The following is a 19,969-nucleotide window of genomic DNA, read 5'->3' as shown; positions in this document are numbered from 1 at the left end:
GATGCATCACCGCCTTCAACTCTACTCGTGCAGATTTACGACGCTGTTGAAAAGGTGCTCCAAGATTTGCTTCAAGGAGATCTTGGTTGGTTCCCTAGAAGTAGCTTTAATATATAATTTAATATATTTCCCCTATGTAGGAAAGGCATGGGCTGCCCCCTGCGCATGCCCCAGTTTTATCAGTCACTGCCCAGATTGCCACAAACAATCAGGAAACTAGAAAAGTACTTGGTAAATGCAAAATAGAGGTCCACATAATCCCTAAGATTGCCTATTAACCAGGGACAGGAAAGACAAGGGTATGCATCACTCCACCAAGCGTGTGGGATAGGGGTTAGAGCGCTGGGACGCTGGAGATCTGGTTGTCTCCCCTATACCGCCTCTCATCTGCTCTTCTTTTAGGCAAGTCTCTCCACTTTTCTGTACCTGTAAAGTAGCACTATTAATAACAAATACCTCTTTTGAAAAGCATTAACATCTGCTAAAGCAATGAAAGTATCTTCATTCATATTAATAATAATAATTGATGGCACCCATCTGGAAGCAAAAAAGTCCAGAAACAGAACAGAAAGTATTTAGCTGGAAATATAGCAGTCAGAAGTGTCTGTGTCATGTGTTGTAAATATGGAAAACAGAATACAAAAGGCCCATTTAATTCACATGAGATTCCTGATCCCTCGTGTACCACGTTTGGTGCTGATTTATTTGAATTAAGATGGCAAGAAAACCTCCTCTTGCTGTTTTTTGTTGGATTTTTAGTTTAGTTTTCTTTTGTTTTTAATCAAGCTCTTGCTCAAGCCATGTGAGTAAGAATTCAGTAACACATTGTAAATCACAGTTTGCAAGTTCTGTGACTGCAGATGAGATAGTAAAAGATAATGCTGTATAATTCACATGTGGCTTGTTCGTCATTCAGGCACCACATGTCAGATTCTCCCTATGCACAGCTGACTGTGAGCAGAAAAGTTGGTAGAGATTGCAAAGAACATAATTTTAAAGTCCTGGTTATTAGAATCCTTTGGTTATTGCTGAAACAACTCAGAATCGTATGAGTACAAGCCTAAATCATTTTTTTAACCATCTTTGAGTCAAAGTCAATTTACCATGGAACTGTTTCAAAAGAGGAGCTGGCAAAGAAAACAGAAGAAATACACAGTCAGCAACCCAACCTTTTCCAAGTAAATGGTAGATAAAATTGTATTCCAAAATGGAAGTGTCTGACATCCCTTTATGATAACAAAAGATTTCTCAAAGCTTCACGTCCCAATTAAACATCCCAGTAAAACTTTTTCCACAATGTAACGTTCTTTTAAAGGTGTCAGGGATTGCCACTGACTACAGTTGCTCAGAGAAGGTCTATAGCAGAGCCATTGTCCTAAACCCACTTTGTAGTCTTTGGAGAGAAATAGGTGAATTGCAATCCAAAAGAGCAATTTCTCAGCGTTGTCCCTAAAGAAAGCCTCAGATCGGCTGTCTACAGTATAGATGTAATTCACAGCACTCACGTATATTATATATATATATAAAATAAAAAGAGGCCCCAAATTGTCTGACAGTTGACTCCTATCATAATATAAGACTAAGTACTGTTCTATAGTCCTGTAGGTGCCCGTATGCAAAACAAACAGCTGTGCTCTCCTGTGCAGCTGTAAAGGACTGGTTTCTTATTCCTGAAGATACCTGAGCTCTTCGTTCGGCTCCATTTATATTACCTACCTAATCACGCAACCCAAATGCATATTTACCTAAAAGCCTAAACAGGCCACTGCAGAAGGAAGAGTCGTGGGGTTGCAAAGGACGTCAGTCAGAACAGCCCTTCAGACAGATACACAACCAAACAAGGAACAATCGTCCTTTTCGTTTGAAGGCATTTTTGCCAATGTCTGTCCGAGATCTCTCTAGCTGAGTTTTGTATTGATCGGATGTATTGCTGTGCTGTCAGCTACCAGACAGCTTTACATGGATTTAATTTTTCGCTTGATCTTGTATCAAAAAAAAAGCACTAACGCAATCCAAACAAGTATGGTTTTGACTATCAGCCAGCATCTCCCACCCCTGCTCCCTAATTCATGTATTTGAAACCTTTGGCTAAAATCAGAAAAACTTGACCCAATGAATACTTTGTGGAAATGGGCATCGAGATAAAGGCGAGATGCTCCTCAAGTGGTCTTAACTGAAGGAAGACTGTTATGTGGGTTCACAGCTTAGCGCATCAGAGAACTTATAAGTGCCCCACACTTCAGTCAGTCAGAGCTCACCATGTCTTGGACATCAAAATCGCACTCGGAGAACAACGCGCTTCGAAAGGGAAATGAAATCACTGCTGCAATACTGTTCAGCTCTCCACTCTGACTTCCACTGGGTGAAAACTCCTAAGCCATAGAAGTCGTCACTACTAACACCCTGTATACATTTGATTTTGGCCCAGAATGTGTAGCAATAGTATTCACATTATGAGTAAGTTAAAGACTAAGAAGCTCTGACCCATAATGTAACGTTAATTCTGTACAGAGCTTCTTCTGTTTTTCTAGTTTCCAGTCCCTTAGACTCTTTCCAGTTGTTAAGGATGTAGAAAGTTTAAACAACTTTATAAAGAACAAAGCTCTTGTGTCCTAAATGGTAATGGAATGGTCTTTATAGAAATAGATATAGCTATAGGAATAGGTATATATTTAATATAATTTAATATAATTACATACACATTATATTATATAATCTGTGCGCATATATTATGTATAAATATATATAAAATAACAAGTATGTGACAGGACCAAGCAAAAGAACAAAAAGCCCTGTATTAGGTACCACTGGAGAAGGGCTTACCCGAACAAGTTTACATGAAAACACACATATACACTTATCCAGAGCATGCAGAAGGTGTGATGCCACTATACTTCCTTTCAAACAGAGGAATGACCAGTTAGGGATTTATGGAGAATAAAACCCCCTATTTCTCCTTTCTAGTATATTTTGAGTAGAGTATTAGCATTTGGAAGTATGATTTGCAGGCATGATTTTTATTAGTAGTGTAGGTGGTTCACCAGCTGCAATTTAAGAAGTAACAAAATAAAAGTATTTTTGCAAAATGCTTGTACTAAAAAATGAAATGCAACAAAATCTATCCATAATTATTGGTGATCTTTTGCTTTTACCATTAAAAGAATGTATGAAATCAGTGTCATTTTGTCATGTGTCTCAAGCAAAATCACAGCAGAAGAAAATAGTATTACAGGTTTATTATGTCTCAAAATATAGAAATATATTCCAACAGCATATTTCAAAGAATAATATAACAATAATCTTCAGTTTCTTATTCTCAAAATGGTACACCAATATTTAAAAATATATTACTTAATGTACCCCAAATTTAGTTTCCATCAAATTCCATTTAGAATTAACTGAGTTCAAAAAAGCATGTCCACCTACCCAATTTATACAGAAAGCAGTAACTTTTTTGAAGACAACCCAGGAATTTAACTGTTCCAAAATGGTAATTCAGTTGGAGACATTGTATTTTGCTATACACCCTTGTGCATGAACTGCAACTAAACGTAGATATGTAGGTAACGTCAGTATAAAATAGAGATGGAAGTGTAAAATGGAACTGTTGTATTAAGGGGAAAGAGTTAGCAAGACTGAAATGAAAACTGTTAACTTTTCAAAAAAACTGAGTGTATGCATAAAAAGGATTTTTGTATTACTCCAATAGCAGGATAAAATAAATTAGTTTCTGCAAAAAAAGACAGTTGCACATTCACATGAATACACACAGTCACACACACACACTGATTTTATCAGTCTGTAATAATCTGAGTTTTCTGAAATGTGCTTTAAATAACCAGAGAAGTCAGAGTTTATATGAATAGACTGTCTAATTCATTTTTTAACAACTCTCTGAGAACTGTTTAAATGAAGCATTTTTAACCAAGGCAATTAATGATAAAAGCATATATTATAATTAGCCATGTAATAAAGAGAAAACAGAGTTTCTGTTTTCCCATTTTCATAACACTAATACAAAGGGGTGTCCAAAGACATTAAGTGTGGTTAATCCAAAAGAAGCATATGAGTGGTTGGAATGATAATCTGTAATTAGTTGTGCAGTTCACAACCACAGGATTTCATCTGAGGCCAAAAATTTAGGGAGATTAAAAATTTTTTATATTGATTTAAGAATTTCCAAAAATTATGATAGTTAATACTAAAAAAAAAAAAGAAATGTATCCCATCTTAAGTCTCATGATTTAAACCAATCTCCACCTGATAGGAAAGCAGATGGGACTAAAACTAGGCTGGAAATTACCCAACAGCTCATTATGAAAGGTGTTTTTCATCTTTGCCTGAAAACAGCCAGCATCAGGGACAAGATTTTCGATTAAGCAGGTGACTGCTGTATCCCCTGTGCCTTTGCTCGCACACTCAGAAAACACATCCAAAAGTAGGAGCTATATAAAGCAAAGCCCTTCCATACCCTATCTTCTGTATATTTTGTGTATATAGTAACACGTGTATGTAATGGGAAGGCTTGTGTGGTTTTTTTGTTTGATTTTGCTTTGTGCTGTAATCATAAAAATATTTACCGGAGCAGTGTAATAGATAATAGACTGATATGATTTGAGGTAAGAATGTTGTAGTTCAATTTTTTAGTGTTAACTTGGAAAGTCATAGAGAGAGGCGAGAGTCTGTCTCCACAGAATTCCCGAAGCTTTGAGCCTTTTGCAAACTCTGCAGCCCACAAGCCAAGAAGTAACATACACCTCCAGTTACACTCATCTTGTTAAAGAAAATAGTTATAACAATTATGTGCAATCTTTTCACTTCTATTTTCTATCTACTATTTATTTACTTAAGCACTGTTCAACATTTCACTTTTTCTAATGGAGCAGAACTTCTAAAAGAAAAAATATGTTTAGCCAAGCAGTTTTGTTTAGGTTTTTTTTTCTGTGCCTTTTTCTAAATAAATATCCTGCCACAGTTTTCATTGGCACGACATGATCAAATGTATTTTAGTTCTTTTAACAATAAGAAGCAGTTACAGAAGTTCTGGAGTTTCTAGCTTTAAAAAAATCTGTAAAAAGGCTTTACTTTGAACTATCAAAATTGAATGAAATAGATTCCAGTATGGTCAATTGAAAAATTAGTTTGTGAAGTTCTGCTGCATAGCAAGGTGACCCATAAAATAAATGGTTCTGAAATTTTGCCTATACAAAAGGAACTATATACTTTTAAATAAATAAAAACTACTATATACATTACACTGTACATTTAAATGAGAGATGACATGAAATGGAATAAATTTAGGACTGCCTTTTCATCAGCAAGGCTCATATCTTGACTTTATTACAATTCTGAATAAACCCCTCTGCTTTAGATTATTTTTTTTATTCTAGTGGCAGCCACATGAACGCACCACCATATTCCTGTATTTTTTTAAAATAACATTGGAACTGTCATCAAAGTAGAGCACGGAGATTGCATTCAGTTTTGTTGGTGCACAGCACGGCTTTGGTACATGATCGGGGAACATCAAGTGAACCTGAAAGACAGATAAATACATAGCTCATACATCAAACAGAGAGGTACAAGGACAACATCAGTGCAAAACATGTCTTTGCAATTCAGAGAGCGCTGCGGTCGCAGATTTTCCTCGGTTAGCAACTTTAAAGCACAGCTTACCTCCAGAACATTGCTTTGATTTCAATTGCACGGGCAGGGTTATACAACAATAGCAGATGGAGAGATAAATGAGGAGGAGCAGCCAAGACAGAAAGTCAGCTTTCAGATGAAATTCAGAAAAGAGTTGGAGTTAGGCGGCTGCTCGGGAAAACACTTAAACACATTGTCAGTACCATCTCTGCTGAGGACAGTGCTCAACACGAAGCCCAGGCTCAAGTCCCGGGTCTCACCGGGACCCCAGCGTGTGCTAAAATGCTTTTCTGCGTCAGGGTCTCAGCCTGGAGGAACGTCTGTGGCAGACAGCAAAGGCTGTGCAGGCAAAGGCTCCTACTGAAGCTGTTTTCAGCCTATGAAACGGTAAGACGCGGGCTCTCAGACAGCATGAGTGCATTTTAAGGTCTTATCTGGGTATCCCTGCATCCAATTCTACTTCCACTGAAGTCGAAATCAATTCATAAGCTGGGTGCCAGCTGGACAGGAGGTTTGGGGAAAGGGCTGAGGCAGAGCAGGCTTTATGTTCACCAGGCTGAAATATATCAATGAAAGGTTCAAGAGAAGGAAAGGAGTTTTGAACAGCATCCCAGAACGAACAAGATCTAGTGGAAATATCTGAAAATGGGGGAAATACAAGTTCTTTGTACTTGAAAGAAGGTTGGATGTAATATTCTACACATGCTGAAGACTTGGAAACTGGGGAGGCCAGAAAAGAGGGAGTTGTAATAGAGAGGGCAAGAGATTATTAAGGCATGGATGAAGACTTCAGCAGTAATAGGTTTCATTTGTATGTTAAGTCTTTGTAAATCTGTTAGAGCCATCTGTCTTGCAGTGATATAAGCCCAGAGCCTTTGCCAGACAGCAGAGAACAGTCTATCAGGAAACGATTTTTACATAACTGTTACCATGAGAAGTACTTTTGAAATGAGCAATAATAAATCCTGAAGTAGCAGTTTAGTAAGGGTTTAGACACACATTTAAAAACAGTTTAACAAATGAATAGCAAAGCGCTGGAGCAAAGAATGATTGTGCCTTGCCTAGGCAGATGTTTGCCCTGCCGTAACTCCTGGTCCCACCAAGCCCCTGCCACCCCAGCTGGAAGCTCCATGGCCCCGTTAGCCCTGCACGACAGCGATGCTCACAGCCTTCTCAAGCGTGAGCCTGGAAGTCGGTGCGAGTCAACCTGCTGATCGCCGACTTACATGACCGGGAGGTCAACGCTACTCCAACGCCTGGTCTAAGGGTGATGGGAAGTGAGAGGGGAGAAAGCTTATATAAATCATTAAATGCAGTTGGTCTTGTATTTGTGTGCATCTCTATCGTCTGTCCGCCTAAGTTCAGTCTCAGAAAATGAAAAGGCAGAGAGGTACTGGCCCAGCATTTCTCCTATTCTTGTTAGAAAGAAAAAAAATAAAAAGAGTCAGTAAAGTTTGGAGGGGTACCAAGGAACAATCACTTCCCAACCCAAAGACTGGGCTTTTTTAGAATGGTGTAATCAGTATGGCTGGGAGATGATTACATATGGATTAGGGTGGGGTGTATGAATAATTGTTTCCCAAGCCATCCCCATGTGCACACCTTGTGTAAATCTGAATTTTGTATAATTTGAACCAGAAAGCGTTCAACTACTGTTATCTCATCTAATTTATGTGCAGTTAAAATTTAATTAGCCTCATGGTTTTTTGGCTGCACGACTGAATGCATGTACAGTACATGTAGAGGGAAACACACGATACCAAAAAGGCCATAAAAAGGAGGGAAAATTTAAGTATCCAATTTAAAAAAATAGGACAAGCTACACAAATTTCTTAACAATGGGAAATTAACCATTTTTTGAAAGGATAGACACACAAGAGAAAGTAGCACTGGGCCACTTATTTAACAGTCCATAATGGCAGGAGGAAAGTCTAACCTGGAGATCTCACTAATATTGGCAACTTTTTTGGACAATGTTTGCAAAATGCTAAATTATTGCTTTGCTGATCTATTTCTTTTCAGCTCAGGACTGCATAGGTGCTGTTCTTCATCATCTCCTAGGCACATTACTATATTCCTTGCCAAGTAGCATTTGCCGTTCCTTTCACCTGTACCCCTTATCACACTTCTATTTATTTCCAGATCTGACATTTTCCCTTCTTTTTCTAAATCTTGCTGATTTCAGTTCTGGTATAGAGGAATAATGTTGCATTGGTGGCTGGACTTGGAGTAGGTGCATAAATGAAATGTTGAATGGAAAGGAAAAAGTCTCAGCACGTGATGAGGTTTTAAAAATGTCCCTTTTGTGGAAATACTTGGCAATTTTCACAAGCAGAATTTGTTTGCTATCAGAAAGGAATCAACCTTTTGTTTGTTTGTTTGTTTCTGGGTTTTTTTGGTGTGGGGTTTTGGTTTGGAGGGGGTCCCAGAAGAGTAGTGGTTGCACTCATTTCTGAAGGGGGAAAGGTTTTTCAGGCCCAGATTTTTCACGTTAAAATCAAAGAAAAAAGGTCATCATCCATGGAGACTCATCAGCATAGTCTGATGGTCAGGATACTTTCCTATCACCAGCTTAAATTAGAGGGAACCTTAAACCCATGTTTCTCTAATTGCAGTTGAGTGCCTTGACCTTTCCAGCAACTAATTAGGGATGGCAACCCTTCCCTGTTCTGATTCTGTACTCCCACTCCCTCCTTCTGTATTCTCTCTCGTTTCTCTGCTTCTTAATCATTCCACTAACGCTGATGCTGTTCAGAGCCAGTTCTTCAGCTGGCACAGGTGAAAAATCATGACCAGACATCAGACGCACAGCATTACATTTAGGCAGAGTCTCAAGGTCTTGATTTCTGTAGCCGAATGCTGCTGGGGTAGAGGAGGCCTAGCCAGCTTCTTCAACTAAGATCATCTTTTTGGCTGCTCCAGCTGATGCACAGGACTAACATAAGAAATAGCAGAGGCAGAAAGCTGGCTGCAAATCCCCTTTTACATGTACCAGGCAGAGCAACAGATCCAAACACACTTATTTATAAATTGCATTTGTTAGCCAGGCATGACTGAACACAACTTCTTAAATGCAAATGCATCTGCTTGCAAAGCTTCGCACTAAATTACAGTTTAAGTATCTCTGCCAACAGTTGACAACAGAGGTCCACAGAGTGGCCAAGCATCAACATTTCTGGAAGGTATAGCACATAGATGTTAACATGGAGCTTCAATAAGCTGCAAAAAAACTCTTGGAAGTGGGACCAGGGGGCCCCTTTTGTTCCTGTCTACACAGTTCTCCAGTAATACGACACAGTCTTCTTGTGTGTTATTGCATTTGAAATGGAAAAGAAACCTGCCACAGGCTGCTCTAGACAGTTCATCCTCTCTCCAGTGTCATCATCAAAGAACATCTTTGAAATGGGTTATCATTTACCCAGAAATAATGGAAATCCAATAGGAGTAAACAGAGGCAGAGACAGCCCCTGTGCCAAGACACTTACAACTGCAAAATAGGCAACTACAACATAGGCAGAGGCATACCAGAGTCTGAACAATGGCGTGGTTTGTTGCATTCATGTGGGCATTGAGGGGGAAAGAACATTCTCCATCACAGTAAAATGCAGCGTAGCCCTCCGGTGCAATAATCCAATCCTAAAACAAGAACAAATAAACCCACTGAATTTTTGTTTTTTCCTTACTCAGAGAATTTAAAACTCTATCAAACTAACTAAGACTTGTCCAAGGACAAAATGAACTTCACAATGTGGCATGTTAAATTACTTTTTTTTGCCAAAAAAAAAAAAAAAAAAAAAAAAGAAGAAGTATTTGCTTTGCTCATGTAAAACTCAGATGAAAATTAAACTCAACTTAGAAATCTATACTGAATATCAACTAACGAGACTATAAGGGGAATTAAAGGTCCAAATATGTTTGTCAAAATACTTTTCTTCCCAGACTGAAAATCTTGAGCATTTCTTGGTGCAACAAAAGTAATTAAAATGCATGCTCTTTCTTCAGCATACTCAATACCATTAATTGTATTATCGCGCGAGACTGACGGTTGCTAGAGATTACCCGTTGGAATGTCACTGAATCATGCATTTTGAGTATTTCTAGCAACACAGCATGGGGAGAAGACCACAAGAGGGAAAATATTTTAAAAGGTTAATGAAAGCTATATGTTTAGTTTGCTGAATTCCTCCTTTGCCAGGCAAAGGTAATGGAGGTGCTGTGGGAAGGGCAGGGAGGATCAAGTACCTACTTCTTGGGTTTTGTTTCTTTTTATCTCATTCCACCCTGAGTTTCACTGATCAAATATTGTACAGTGTAGCTTTGGCTTTCCAACTGAAACTTTGAATTCTTCAGGTATTTTTTGTGAAAAACAGATTTTCTTTTCTCTCTAGCCACCTTGAATGACTGATCTGAGAGCCTTCCACATCTTGGGGCATACTAGAATTTACTGTTTCAAAAACGAAAAAAAATGTTGGTACGTGGAAAAATTTGTGATCTACAGACAGACAATAGCTCACTTGTTCAGTAGCCTGAGTTCAAGTCAATACCATAAGACTGCTCTGTGCCCACGGACAAGGTGATTATGCTCTGCAGACTTGGGAAAACAGTCTCTGCCTACTTCTTCAGGCTGCTGTGAGGATAAATATACTACAAAATATCAGGCAGAGTAATGAGCCATATGAGAATCTGAGCTAGATATGTAAAGGATGAGCTGTCACTAAAGAGCACACTTTTTCTTCTCATAGACTTGTTCTGCTCATGGAGAATTGTTTTACAATAATTCAGAGAAATGTGAAATGCACAGACAGCCATCTCTGAGTTCTTACCTACATATGCAATAGGTCTAGGTTATAGGTTGCTGATGGCCTTCTTGTTCTTTCTTTATAGAGAGCTCCTTGCTTTCTGGAAAAAAAACCTAGATTGATCTCTATTTTCTTTTCTCATGATGACCTGCCTCTGTCTTTATGACCTTTTACTACAAGTACCTTCTTCTTTTGTTACTGTATGGCAGGATGAGCTTTTCCCAGAAATTATATAAACTTAGCTATGGTGTTATAAAGACCACCGAGCAGTGATCCAAGGTCTAGTTCTCTACAGACTCTACCCCCGTGAAATCTCTCTGACCTGCAGTAGACAGCACTGAACCAGGGAGAATTCAAGGGTAAATTTAAAAAGTTCCATTGCTCAGTGTGGGGATTTGCGTTTCATTTACCACAGATCTGTTCATATCTTGAGTAAGTGTCCAGATTTATTTTTATGTGAATTAATCCGGATTGTAAAGCCATTAATGTATGCAAAATCTTTGCAAGAACAGCAGCCAAAAAAGTAAAGCGATAGTGATAGGGATTCATTACAAAATGCCTTTAAAGAATTTGTCTCTCATCAGTGCAATACCAATTACCATGAAGAAAACAGACTATAAATAATGGGGGACTGTAAAATATATTGTCCCAATTTGAACTGATAGGCAACAGCATTTGTAATCATACCTGCCATCCTAAGTCTCGGAAACTCACGTAAAGTTCATGTTTCTTACATGCTTGCTTTTGCTCGCTTGTATTATAATCTACAGGAAGAAAATAATAATAATAATAATAAATTGTTTAGAAGCATTGGTAGAACCGACAAGTTAGCTATTGTTGAGTTCCTGACCAAGCCATACAAAAGAAAGGAAAAAAGCATACTGTCATTTATGTTCCTAGGGTTGGTTGTAAAGGCAGTGTAAACTTGGAAATGCAGAATCAACAGTGTCAGCCTGATACAATTTGTGTACAGAGACAAAACACAGCATACAGCATTAGGGGAAACAGGTTTACAAGATGTCTGTTTGTGGCTAGCTAGGTAGCAACTTTGATAATATGCACACAGGTAATCAGAGGACAAGTGAGAGCCTGATCCAAGATATGAGGAAGTCATCTCTATGGTGGCACAAGTTTAACTGCCAGCTAAAGAAAGTAGCTTAATTCAAAGGAAAAATTAACGATGATAAAAATTGTTCTGAAACAACAGAATTTTGAAAAGTCTGTGACTTAAACATTAGCACATTTTGTACTCCTTCATTTTTTACCGTATTTTCTGGAACTATTCCCCACCTGACGATCTTTAGTTGGTAGTACTAACGTAAACAAGTAGACTAAGAGATGCTTTTTAAAGGCCTGAATATTTCTGCATTGTCAGAGATATGTCAGGATAGAACGACACAGAGAACCTTCCATGCATGCTTCTCCAGGACAATCTTAATCCTGGAGAAAATCTAGTACTTTTTCTTTACTGCCCCTGAGTAACAGGAAAGGAAGGGAATAGGGTCATGCCTTCACCACATCAGCATCCCAGTGTTGGTTTATAGCGCTATTCAAGTGATGCCATCGGTGAGGCATGCGATGGAACAGGGAGGCCAGGCTGTCTCCTCTGGTTCCATTTCAAGAATGCTTAAAGTGGCTTTTTGGGACCAAAATAACCATACTGGCAGAAAAAAAAAGTTGGCTGAAATTCACAACGACAACAAAAAACATCCCAAACAAACAAGGAAGACACTGAAAAAGAAACAAAATCTTCATTTTCAGGAATAGTATTTTTTTTTTAGGAACAGTTCTTTAACATTAAAAGACTTGAGGCTGGAATGGGAGGGTCTCTGTTGAAAAATTCCTGGAAAATTAAGAGAGACGCCTTTTTCACAGAAAATGAAAGGAAGGGAGTTCTACAGTCTGTGAGATAACCCGTTGTAGCGCTTCACTGTCCTTGCAGAAAATCTTCCCAAACAGCTGGCCTAAAGGAGTTTTTCTGCAAATTTACCAACTGCTTCTTGTCAGCTGTCCTGATCTGTGCTATTGTTGCTTCTCTGAGTTCTCTTCAGTTTCTCTGTGTCTTTCTGAAGACATGATGGCCAAAACTGAACACAGTACAAAATAAAGTAAAATAATTATTTCCTATGATTTCCAGATTATTTTCTAGAAGTATATCGCAGAACAAGAGTTTTGCAGCAAAACCACAGTGTCAAATGATCAGCTTCATATCCTTTTTTTATATTTTCCTGCCTAGTTGCCTTAGGATTATGTTGTATTTATGCAGATCAATGAATAAACAGAGGTTGGGGTGAGGGTGTTGATGAGCACTGCAGCATGATGGGGCTGCAGCAACTATGATATGGTGGAGAGATGACCAAGATCAATAACAACATTGCAGCCCTGGACTTCAGGAGAACAGATTTCAGCTTGTTCAGAGATCTTCTTCACATGGTCTCATAGCAGACTGGCCTGGAGGCAAAGGAGGCCAGGAGAGGTGGCTGATTTCCCAGGACAACCTCTGAGAGAAGCACAAGGTAAGTCCACTCTTGTGTGCAGGTCAAGCAAGTACGGCACAAAACCACTGTAGCTGAATAGGAAACTCCTAACAGCTCAAATTCAAATAGGGAGTAAAAATAATATGGAATTGGGATGAGCTACACAGAAATAATATAAACACATTGCCTGAGTACTCAGGGATGGATGTTAGGAAAGCCAAAGCTTAGCTGGAGTTGAAACTTGTAAGGGTTGTGAAGGTCAACAAGAAGGACTTCTATAGGTACATTCACAGCAAAAAGAAAAATGAAGAAAAATACAGATTCATTGTTCAGTAGGGCAGAGGACCTAGCGAAAAGGACTCAGAACAGGTTAAGGTACTCAATGACTTTGTCCTTTTTTTTACTGGCAAGATTTACCCTCAGGACTCCCAAGTCCCTGAGCCTAGTGACTGAAGCTCTACCCACAGTAAAAGAATCGTAGAATCATAGAATCATTTAGGTTGGAAAAGACCTTCACGATCATCGAGTCCAACCATCATCCATGCCCACTAAACCATGTTCTGGAGTAGATTGTTTACGTGCTTTTTTGAATACCTGCAGGGATGGTGACTCAACCACTTCCCTGGGCAGCCTGTTCCAACGTCTGAAAACCCTCTCAGTAAAGAAATTTTTCCTAATACCCAACCTAAACATCCCCTGATGCAAACTTGAGGCCATTTCCTCTTGTCTTATCTCCAGCCAGCTGACAGAAGAGACCAGCACCTACCTCACTACAACTCCCCTTCAGGTAGTTTTAGAGAGTGATAAGGTCTCCCCTCAGCCTCCTTTTCTCCAGATGAAACAGCCCCAGGTCCCTCAGCCGCTCCTCATCAGACTTGTGCTCCAGGCCCCTCACCAGCTTGGTTGCCCTTCTCTGGACACGCTCCAGCACCTCCATGTCTTTCCTGCAGTGAGGGGCCCAAAACTGAACACAGGACTCGAGGTGCGGCCTCACCAGTGCCGAGTACAGGGGAACAATCACCTCCCTGCTCCTGCTGGCCACACTATTTCTGATACAAGCCAGGATGCTGTTGGCCTTCTTGGCCACCTGGGCACACTGCTGGCTCATATTCAGCCGGCTGTCAACCAGCACCCCCAGGTCCTTTTCCACCAGGCAGCTTTCCAGCCACTCTTCCCCAAGCCTGTAGTGCTGCAGGGGGTTGTTGTGACCCAAGTGCAGGACCCGGCACTTGGCCTTGCTGAACTTCATACGATTGGCCTCCAGCCTGTCCAGATCTCTCTGTAGAGCCTTCCTACCCTCAAGTAGATCGACCCTGCCTCCCAACTTGGTGTCATCTGCAAACTTGCTAAGGGTGCACTCAATCCCCTCATCCAAATCATTGATAAAGTATTAAACAGAACCGGGCCCAACACTGAGCCCTGGGGAACACCACTAGTGACCCACTGCCAACTGGATTTAACCCCATTCACCACAACCCTCTGGGCTCATCCATTCCAGCCAGTTTTTCACCCAGCAAAGCGTACACTTGTCCAAGCCAAGAAATAGAGTTAGGAACCACTTAAGCAAATCAAAGATACACAATTCCATGTGAACAGAAAGGCTGAATTTCAGGGTGGGGAATGAGCTGACCAACAGCATTGCAAAGCCACTTCCTGCCATATTTGAGTGTATGTAGTGACCGGAGGATATTTCTGATGATTCGGAAATGGAAAATATCACATCCATCTTCAAGAAGGGCAATCAGCTTAACCTCAGTTTCTGGGAAGTCTGTGGAGAAAATTCTCCTGGAAGCTATGTCCAGGCACATGAAGACCAAGGTGCTTGGGAACAGTCAGCATGGATTTACTTGTTCAAACTCTGCCTAACCAACCTGATTGTTTTTTTGTGATGAGCTGACTAGCTTTGTGGGATTTTGAGGAGCACTGGGTGTTGCTTGCTTTGCTTTTAGGAAGGTTTTTGATATGGTCTCCCGTAGTATTCTTAGAGCCAAATTGGACAGATGATACGTTCTGGGTTTTGGTTAGGTAAAGAATATAATGGGTGGAAACTTGGCCGGGCTGCTGGGCTCAAAGGATTGTGATCAGTGGTACAAAGTCCAGCTGGCAGCTGGTTACTAGGGATGTCCCTAAAGGATCAGTACTGGTGCCAATGCTGATTAATGTCTTTGTTAGTAACCTGGACAATAGAACAAAGTGTGTTCTCTGCAAGTTCACAGGGGATACCAGATCTGGGAGGAGCGATCAATCATCCAAATTACCAATAAAATGTTGGACTGAATGAGATCCAGAAGAGTCTCAATGAGATGTCATTCAAATTAACCACCCAAATTTTACTCTTATTGGTAACACGCTCTTTGAATATGCTTTTTCTTTTTTTTTTAACAGGCTATGTACCTACTTTCTGTTTAATATACCTGAGTCCAAATATATCTCCTGAAACTGTGTCAAAAGCTGTGCACAAGTCAAGATATATCTGTTTGTGGTACTAAATAACTTCTTCTAGTACCACCAGGGATGTTGTTAGGCTTTCTAAGCTGTAATAGCTCAAATCCTCATTCCTTTTTAAAGATGAATACTACCTTCTTTCCTATGGTATTTTCCTAGCCCTTCATGGGTTGATTCTCAATGACAGTCATTAAAGGTTCTCCACAGGTAGTTGGTTGCCTGCTGCCATCTCAGATACTCTCCGTTGTCCCAGGGCACATAGGGTCAAAATACATACCCACATCCTATGGGAGTCCTGTGTCTTTCTGAAGTAGCCACTAGCAACAAGGCAGGATACTCTAAGACATCATGAGTTTTCAAAAATCATTATGCCTTTAATATAACCAAAACTCCTTAGTCACACTTTGTGCTGAGTTGTCTGTAATGATCTAGTATTTTTGGCACACCTTAGAAGTAAGGTGAAGGTAGTGGAAAGTAAAGAACTTTAACTTAAAAAAGATTTAACTGTGTTTCACTGATCACTCTTCATAAGGATCTATATACTGATTTTGACTAATATCAGTGCTCGTAGGAGGTAAATATTGAGCTTTTCTGTTTCAGCTATTAGTGGGAATTTAAAATTCAGCTATATAGAATGCAAGTCACTTTGCAAAAAAACTGTGACTGAAAACTGTGGGGAAAATATGCATATGAGAAAGTCAGGAAAGTCACAATCTGGTTTTAGATAGCACCCAAGCAGGCAGGCAAACAAATGAAAGCTGGAGACTGTGCTTTTGCCAGTTTTCTCTCAGTCACATTTTCATATTTAAGAATATGTACAGAAGTTTTAGCAACAGAATGTAGCAGAAGTCCCTACAGTTAAAGGAGAAAGGCTGAACAATAAATACATAAGTCATTGCATAGATGTCTTCATTGTCTCGATACTCTGAATTGTTTGAATATAGGTTAACCAGCGGTGGATAAGCAGTCACACTAGAACACCTGATAAGATGGTCTGCATTTCATATGCAGACGTATATCTGCAAACCATCTAACCTATACACCTATGAAGAAAGTGAGACTCTGGCAAGTCTGTATTCCTTCCTTGAATTCTATCTTTCATATAAGACGAATGTTGTGTGTAACGTAACATTTCATATAAGTATCAAATGTGACATTTATAATAAGATCTGGTGCCAAGGATTCAATTTCACATACTGTAGCTTCAAGGCCCACATGCATATTCTGTCAAGAATCAAAACTGTAGGCTAATGTGACTAAGAAAACATTGTTCCTCAGCTATTCAGGGACTGCAGTTGGAGTCCAAACCCCTACGTAGCAGAAAGAGCTGTGGAAGGAGGGCAAGAAAAAGTATTTATAAGAAATTTAATGAGGATTTTTTTTTTTTTTTTTTGCAAGGGAAATAAAGACATATATACTATCACAAAGTGCTGTGTTTTTAATTAATTAGTGTGACACCAATCAATAAAATACAGGAAATGCAGTATTGTTTTCTGGCTTTATCTCACTGCATTACAAACAAAAATTACGAAGCTTTGTTTTTGAGTTTCCTGGTGTAAGTCACTATTCAGTATTTAAATGTGGATATCCTCTAGTGCCCAATTACACTGTAACTCTTTCTACATGATGTTAAAAAAAAATAAAACCTAAGCCAGCCTTTGCTTTAAGGAAGAGGAAGAGTTATGTGATATACGTTGGGAACAAGTTGTCTTGTTTTGATTTGCTTTAATTATTTTTCCTTTTATCAGCAGTTTGACAAAAATACAACTGGGTAAGTAATAAACAGTTCAATCATCTGTGCATAGAAGGCAGGTGGAGTCTGAATGCTAAGTTTAATTCTGTCTGTCTTTACACTGCATTGAGGTCATCTTCTCTTGAAGTTCTTAGCAAGACAGGGATCCTGACCTCAAATGTGTCAACAATTGCCCAGCTGTTATAATAACTGACACATATAGATTTTATTTTCTTCATGTTTTGTTTTTGTATATCTTCATGATTATTAAAAAAACGTGTTGTCTATTGGAAGGGAAGAACCGCGTTGCCCAGTGGGGCTTTCTTTTTTGATGTACTGAGAATACAGTAAAGCTAATTGCTGGGGTCCAAGAACTTAGGAAAGAAGGTAAAAGATAAAAGGCAAGGGGCAAAAGGAAGATAACAAAAGGCAAGGGCAAAGGGAACGAGAAAGAGAAAAAAAGAAAAAGGAAAAAAGGGGGTGGTGAGAAAAAGAAAAGAAGAAGAAAAAAGCAAGGAGAAAAGGAAGGCATAACTGTAGTAAAGTTGGGATTGATGTGCAGAGAGAAGTATAACTGAAGCCTATGACGTATCAATGGCAGCATAGCTATCTGGATTTGGCTACATAACCTCTGACTAGGTAGATGAGCATTTTTCATTGTCAATATCTGGCTTAGATGCTGTAGATACAAGATGATGGAACAAGCTTAGAAAGAAGGACCTACATCACACAACGACATTTGCCCATCACTGTGTCATTTAGGTCAACAGTGTCTCGCATCAGGGGGTGAATGAGAGTTGAATATCATCTATTGACAGTCCTCCATGAGGAACAGGATGGGCAGAGTCCTTTACTTTTTTTCTGTGGTTTAATTATGAAGAGACAAATTATACTTTTAAAGTGCTGCTCCTTACTGGAAGCTGTAGAGAACTAGGAGAATTGGCCTTCTCCCACAAGCCTGCAGGGATGCAGCATATCCCCCAGTGCCTGGGGCTGGTGAATAGGAGGAAAAGGGCATAGCTTTTCCCTCATAACAGGCTCTCCCCATGGAAGGACTGTGTTCTGCAAAGATGCAAAGATCTGGGAAATAAGAATGTGCTCTCTCCTCCACGTCTTTTTTGCACACTGGAGCATCTGGATAGAATCTGCACATTGCCTTTGTAGCCATCAGCGTGCTCATCTGCAGATTTTAATGAGTATTGGTGCAAGAGTTATTAAAAGAAAAAGTATTTTGAATTACTTACAGTGTGAAAAGTCCCGTCACTGATCATTAATGGCACCCAAATAAAAGGAGTGTGTTTATTTGTGATATGGGGACTGCTGAGGCAAACTGCAAGGCAAGAGCATGGAAGCTGATTTGCCATGGTGCAGGAGCTACTCCTCTCAGCAGTTTTGCTGCAGAGGACGTTGCTGTGTGAGGACGTTGCCTTCGGTTTGGCCACCTATTCCAGACTGCCCGTATCTTGCTGCCTCCATCTCCAGTCAGAGGGCAAAGCCCCTGCCTTTGTTGCAACTGCATGTGCAATTTCTTAATCTAATTTTGTTTTAACAGTATGGTTTTCTTGAACTGCGATCTTTTTTTGACAGAGATCTGGCCTGGATCAACATATATAGTGATGTACTTCTATGCTTATGCAGACTGGGGGCTTAAAGAGGTAAGGAGAAAATTTGTTTCATAATGCATATTTCACTAAAGATGTTCTGAGTCTTCTTGTTTTACAACAGCTCTGCAGCGTGACTGGATGCGCAGATGAGGCTGACCAGTGTTTTGAGACATACAGACAGTTCTTCCTGAGGTCATTCTCATGCCGATGCAACTTGCTGTTGTGTGTTAAGGTTGAGATTTTTCCAGGTTAAATGAGCAGGGAGCTTGTGCTCAGCTTTCCTGCTATAATCAAGGAGGCTTAACAAATCTGTTCAATTCTCATTTCCTCGTGGACCAGAAACACAGGATTCAATCTGAAAGTATGATTTTTATATTCAGGTATTTTGTGTGTACCATGTACTTAGATGATTCTCCCTTCACCCAAAATAATGTGATTCTCCAAATTAATAGACATTTTCCAGGAAATATGAAAAATGTTTTCTTAATATATTTTGTACAGGGAGAATATTACTTACCCTTGAGGTAAGAGATTGTATTGTGGAGTTAATGCAGTTGCACAGATCGTGTTTGACTGTATTTAAAAACCAACCAACCAAACAACAAAAAACCCCCACAAGAAAACATTCATGTTGTGTCATTCATTCCAAAGCCCTTTTATGAAAATAGAGGAGTACATCATGCAGTACCAGTAAAATAGGAGGAAGAGTTTCTGCAGAAAAAAAGCTGACCATACTAGAATTACACAAAATGCAGATTCAATTCGTCTACTAAAGTAGATTAATTTAGAGAGAGCACCAGCTAGCAAGCTTAACTGATGTGCATGATTAAACCACACCTGAATTACAAGATGCCAAGTCAATTTTTTACTTTCATTGTTTCAAAAAAACCTGAAGATCTTTAAGCAGTTAATGAAGAGAGAATGTTTAGTTAATATAACTTTATAAATAATGAATAATTTAAAAAATGCTGTTCTGCTATAGATTATAGATATGTAATTTCTTTTTTTACTAATAAAAAGCTAAAATTGTCCAGTTTGGGACTTATTTCAGTATTTATTTATAACTGCTCCTCTGCAATATTGACTAATAAGGGGTTAGAAGTTATTTGTGCAGATAAGTTTTTGTTGTATATTCATACAGAATATCAGAAAATTTTACAATACTTAAAAAAAAAAACCCAAACAAAAAACAGTTGTAAAGAGAGATCCCTGGTGCCTTTACAAATGTCAGGGGCTTTTTGAAAGCTAGTGTCCTCAGAGGGAACA

General features: G+C 39.3%; 1 protein-coding gene across 1 annotated transcript in view; it reads right to left on the bottom strand.

Moving 5' to 3' along the window:
* Positions 1–3,270: 3,270 nt before the first annotated feature.
* Positions 3,271–19,969, bottom strand: part of BMP5 (bone morphogenetic protein 5) — a 61,487-nt gene continuing 44,788 nt past the window's right edge. The window contains exons 5-7 of the mRNA XM_049819273.1: positions 11,133–11,209; positions 9,172–9,282; positions 3,271–5,536 (exon numbers count right to left, since the gene is read on the bottom strand). Of these exons, the coding sequence (XP_049675230.1) occupies positions 5,387–5,536; positions 9,172–9,282; positions 11,133–11,209 (338 nt within the window). The 3' untranslated portion in view covers positions 3,271–5,386. The remainder of the gene's footprint in view (positions 5,537–9,171; positions 9,283–11,132; positions 11,210–19,969) is intronic.

This window comes from Accipiter gentilis, chromosome 16 (genome assembly GCF_929443795.1).
Source record: "Accipiter gentilis chromosome 16, bAccGen1.1, whole genome shotgun sequence".
NCBI classification, from domain to species: domain Eukaryota; kingdom Metazoa; phylum Chordata; class Aves; order Accipitriformes; family Accipitridae; genus Astur; species Astur gentilis.
The sequence above is the reverse complement of the archived record's forward strand: the minus strand, read 5'-3'. Positions and strand labels throughout refer to the sequence as shown.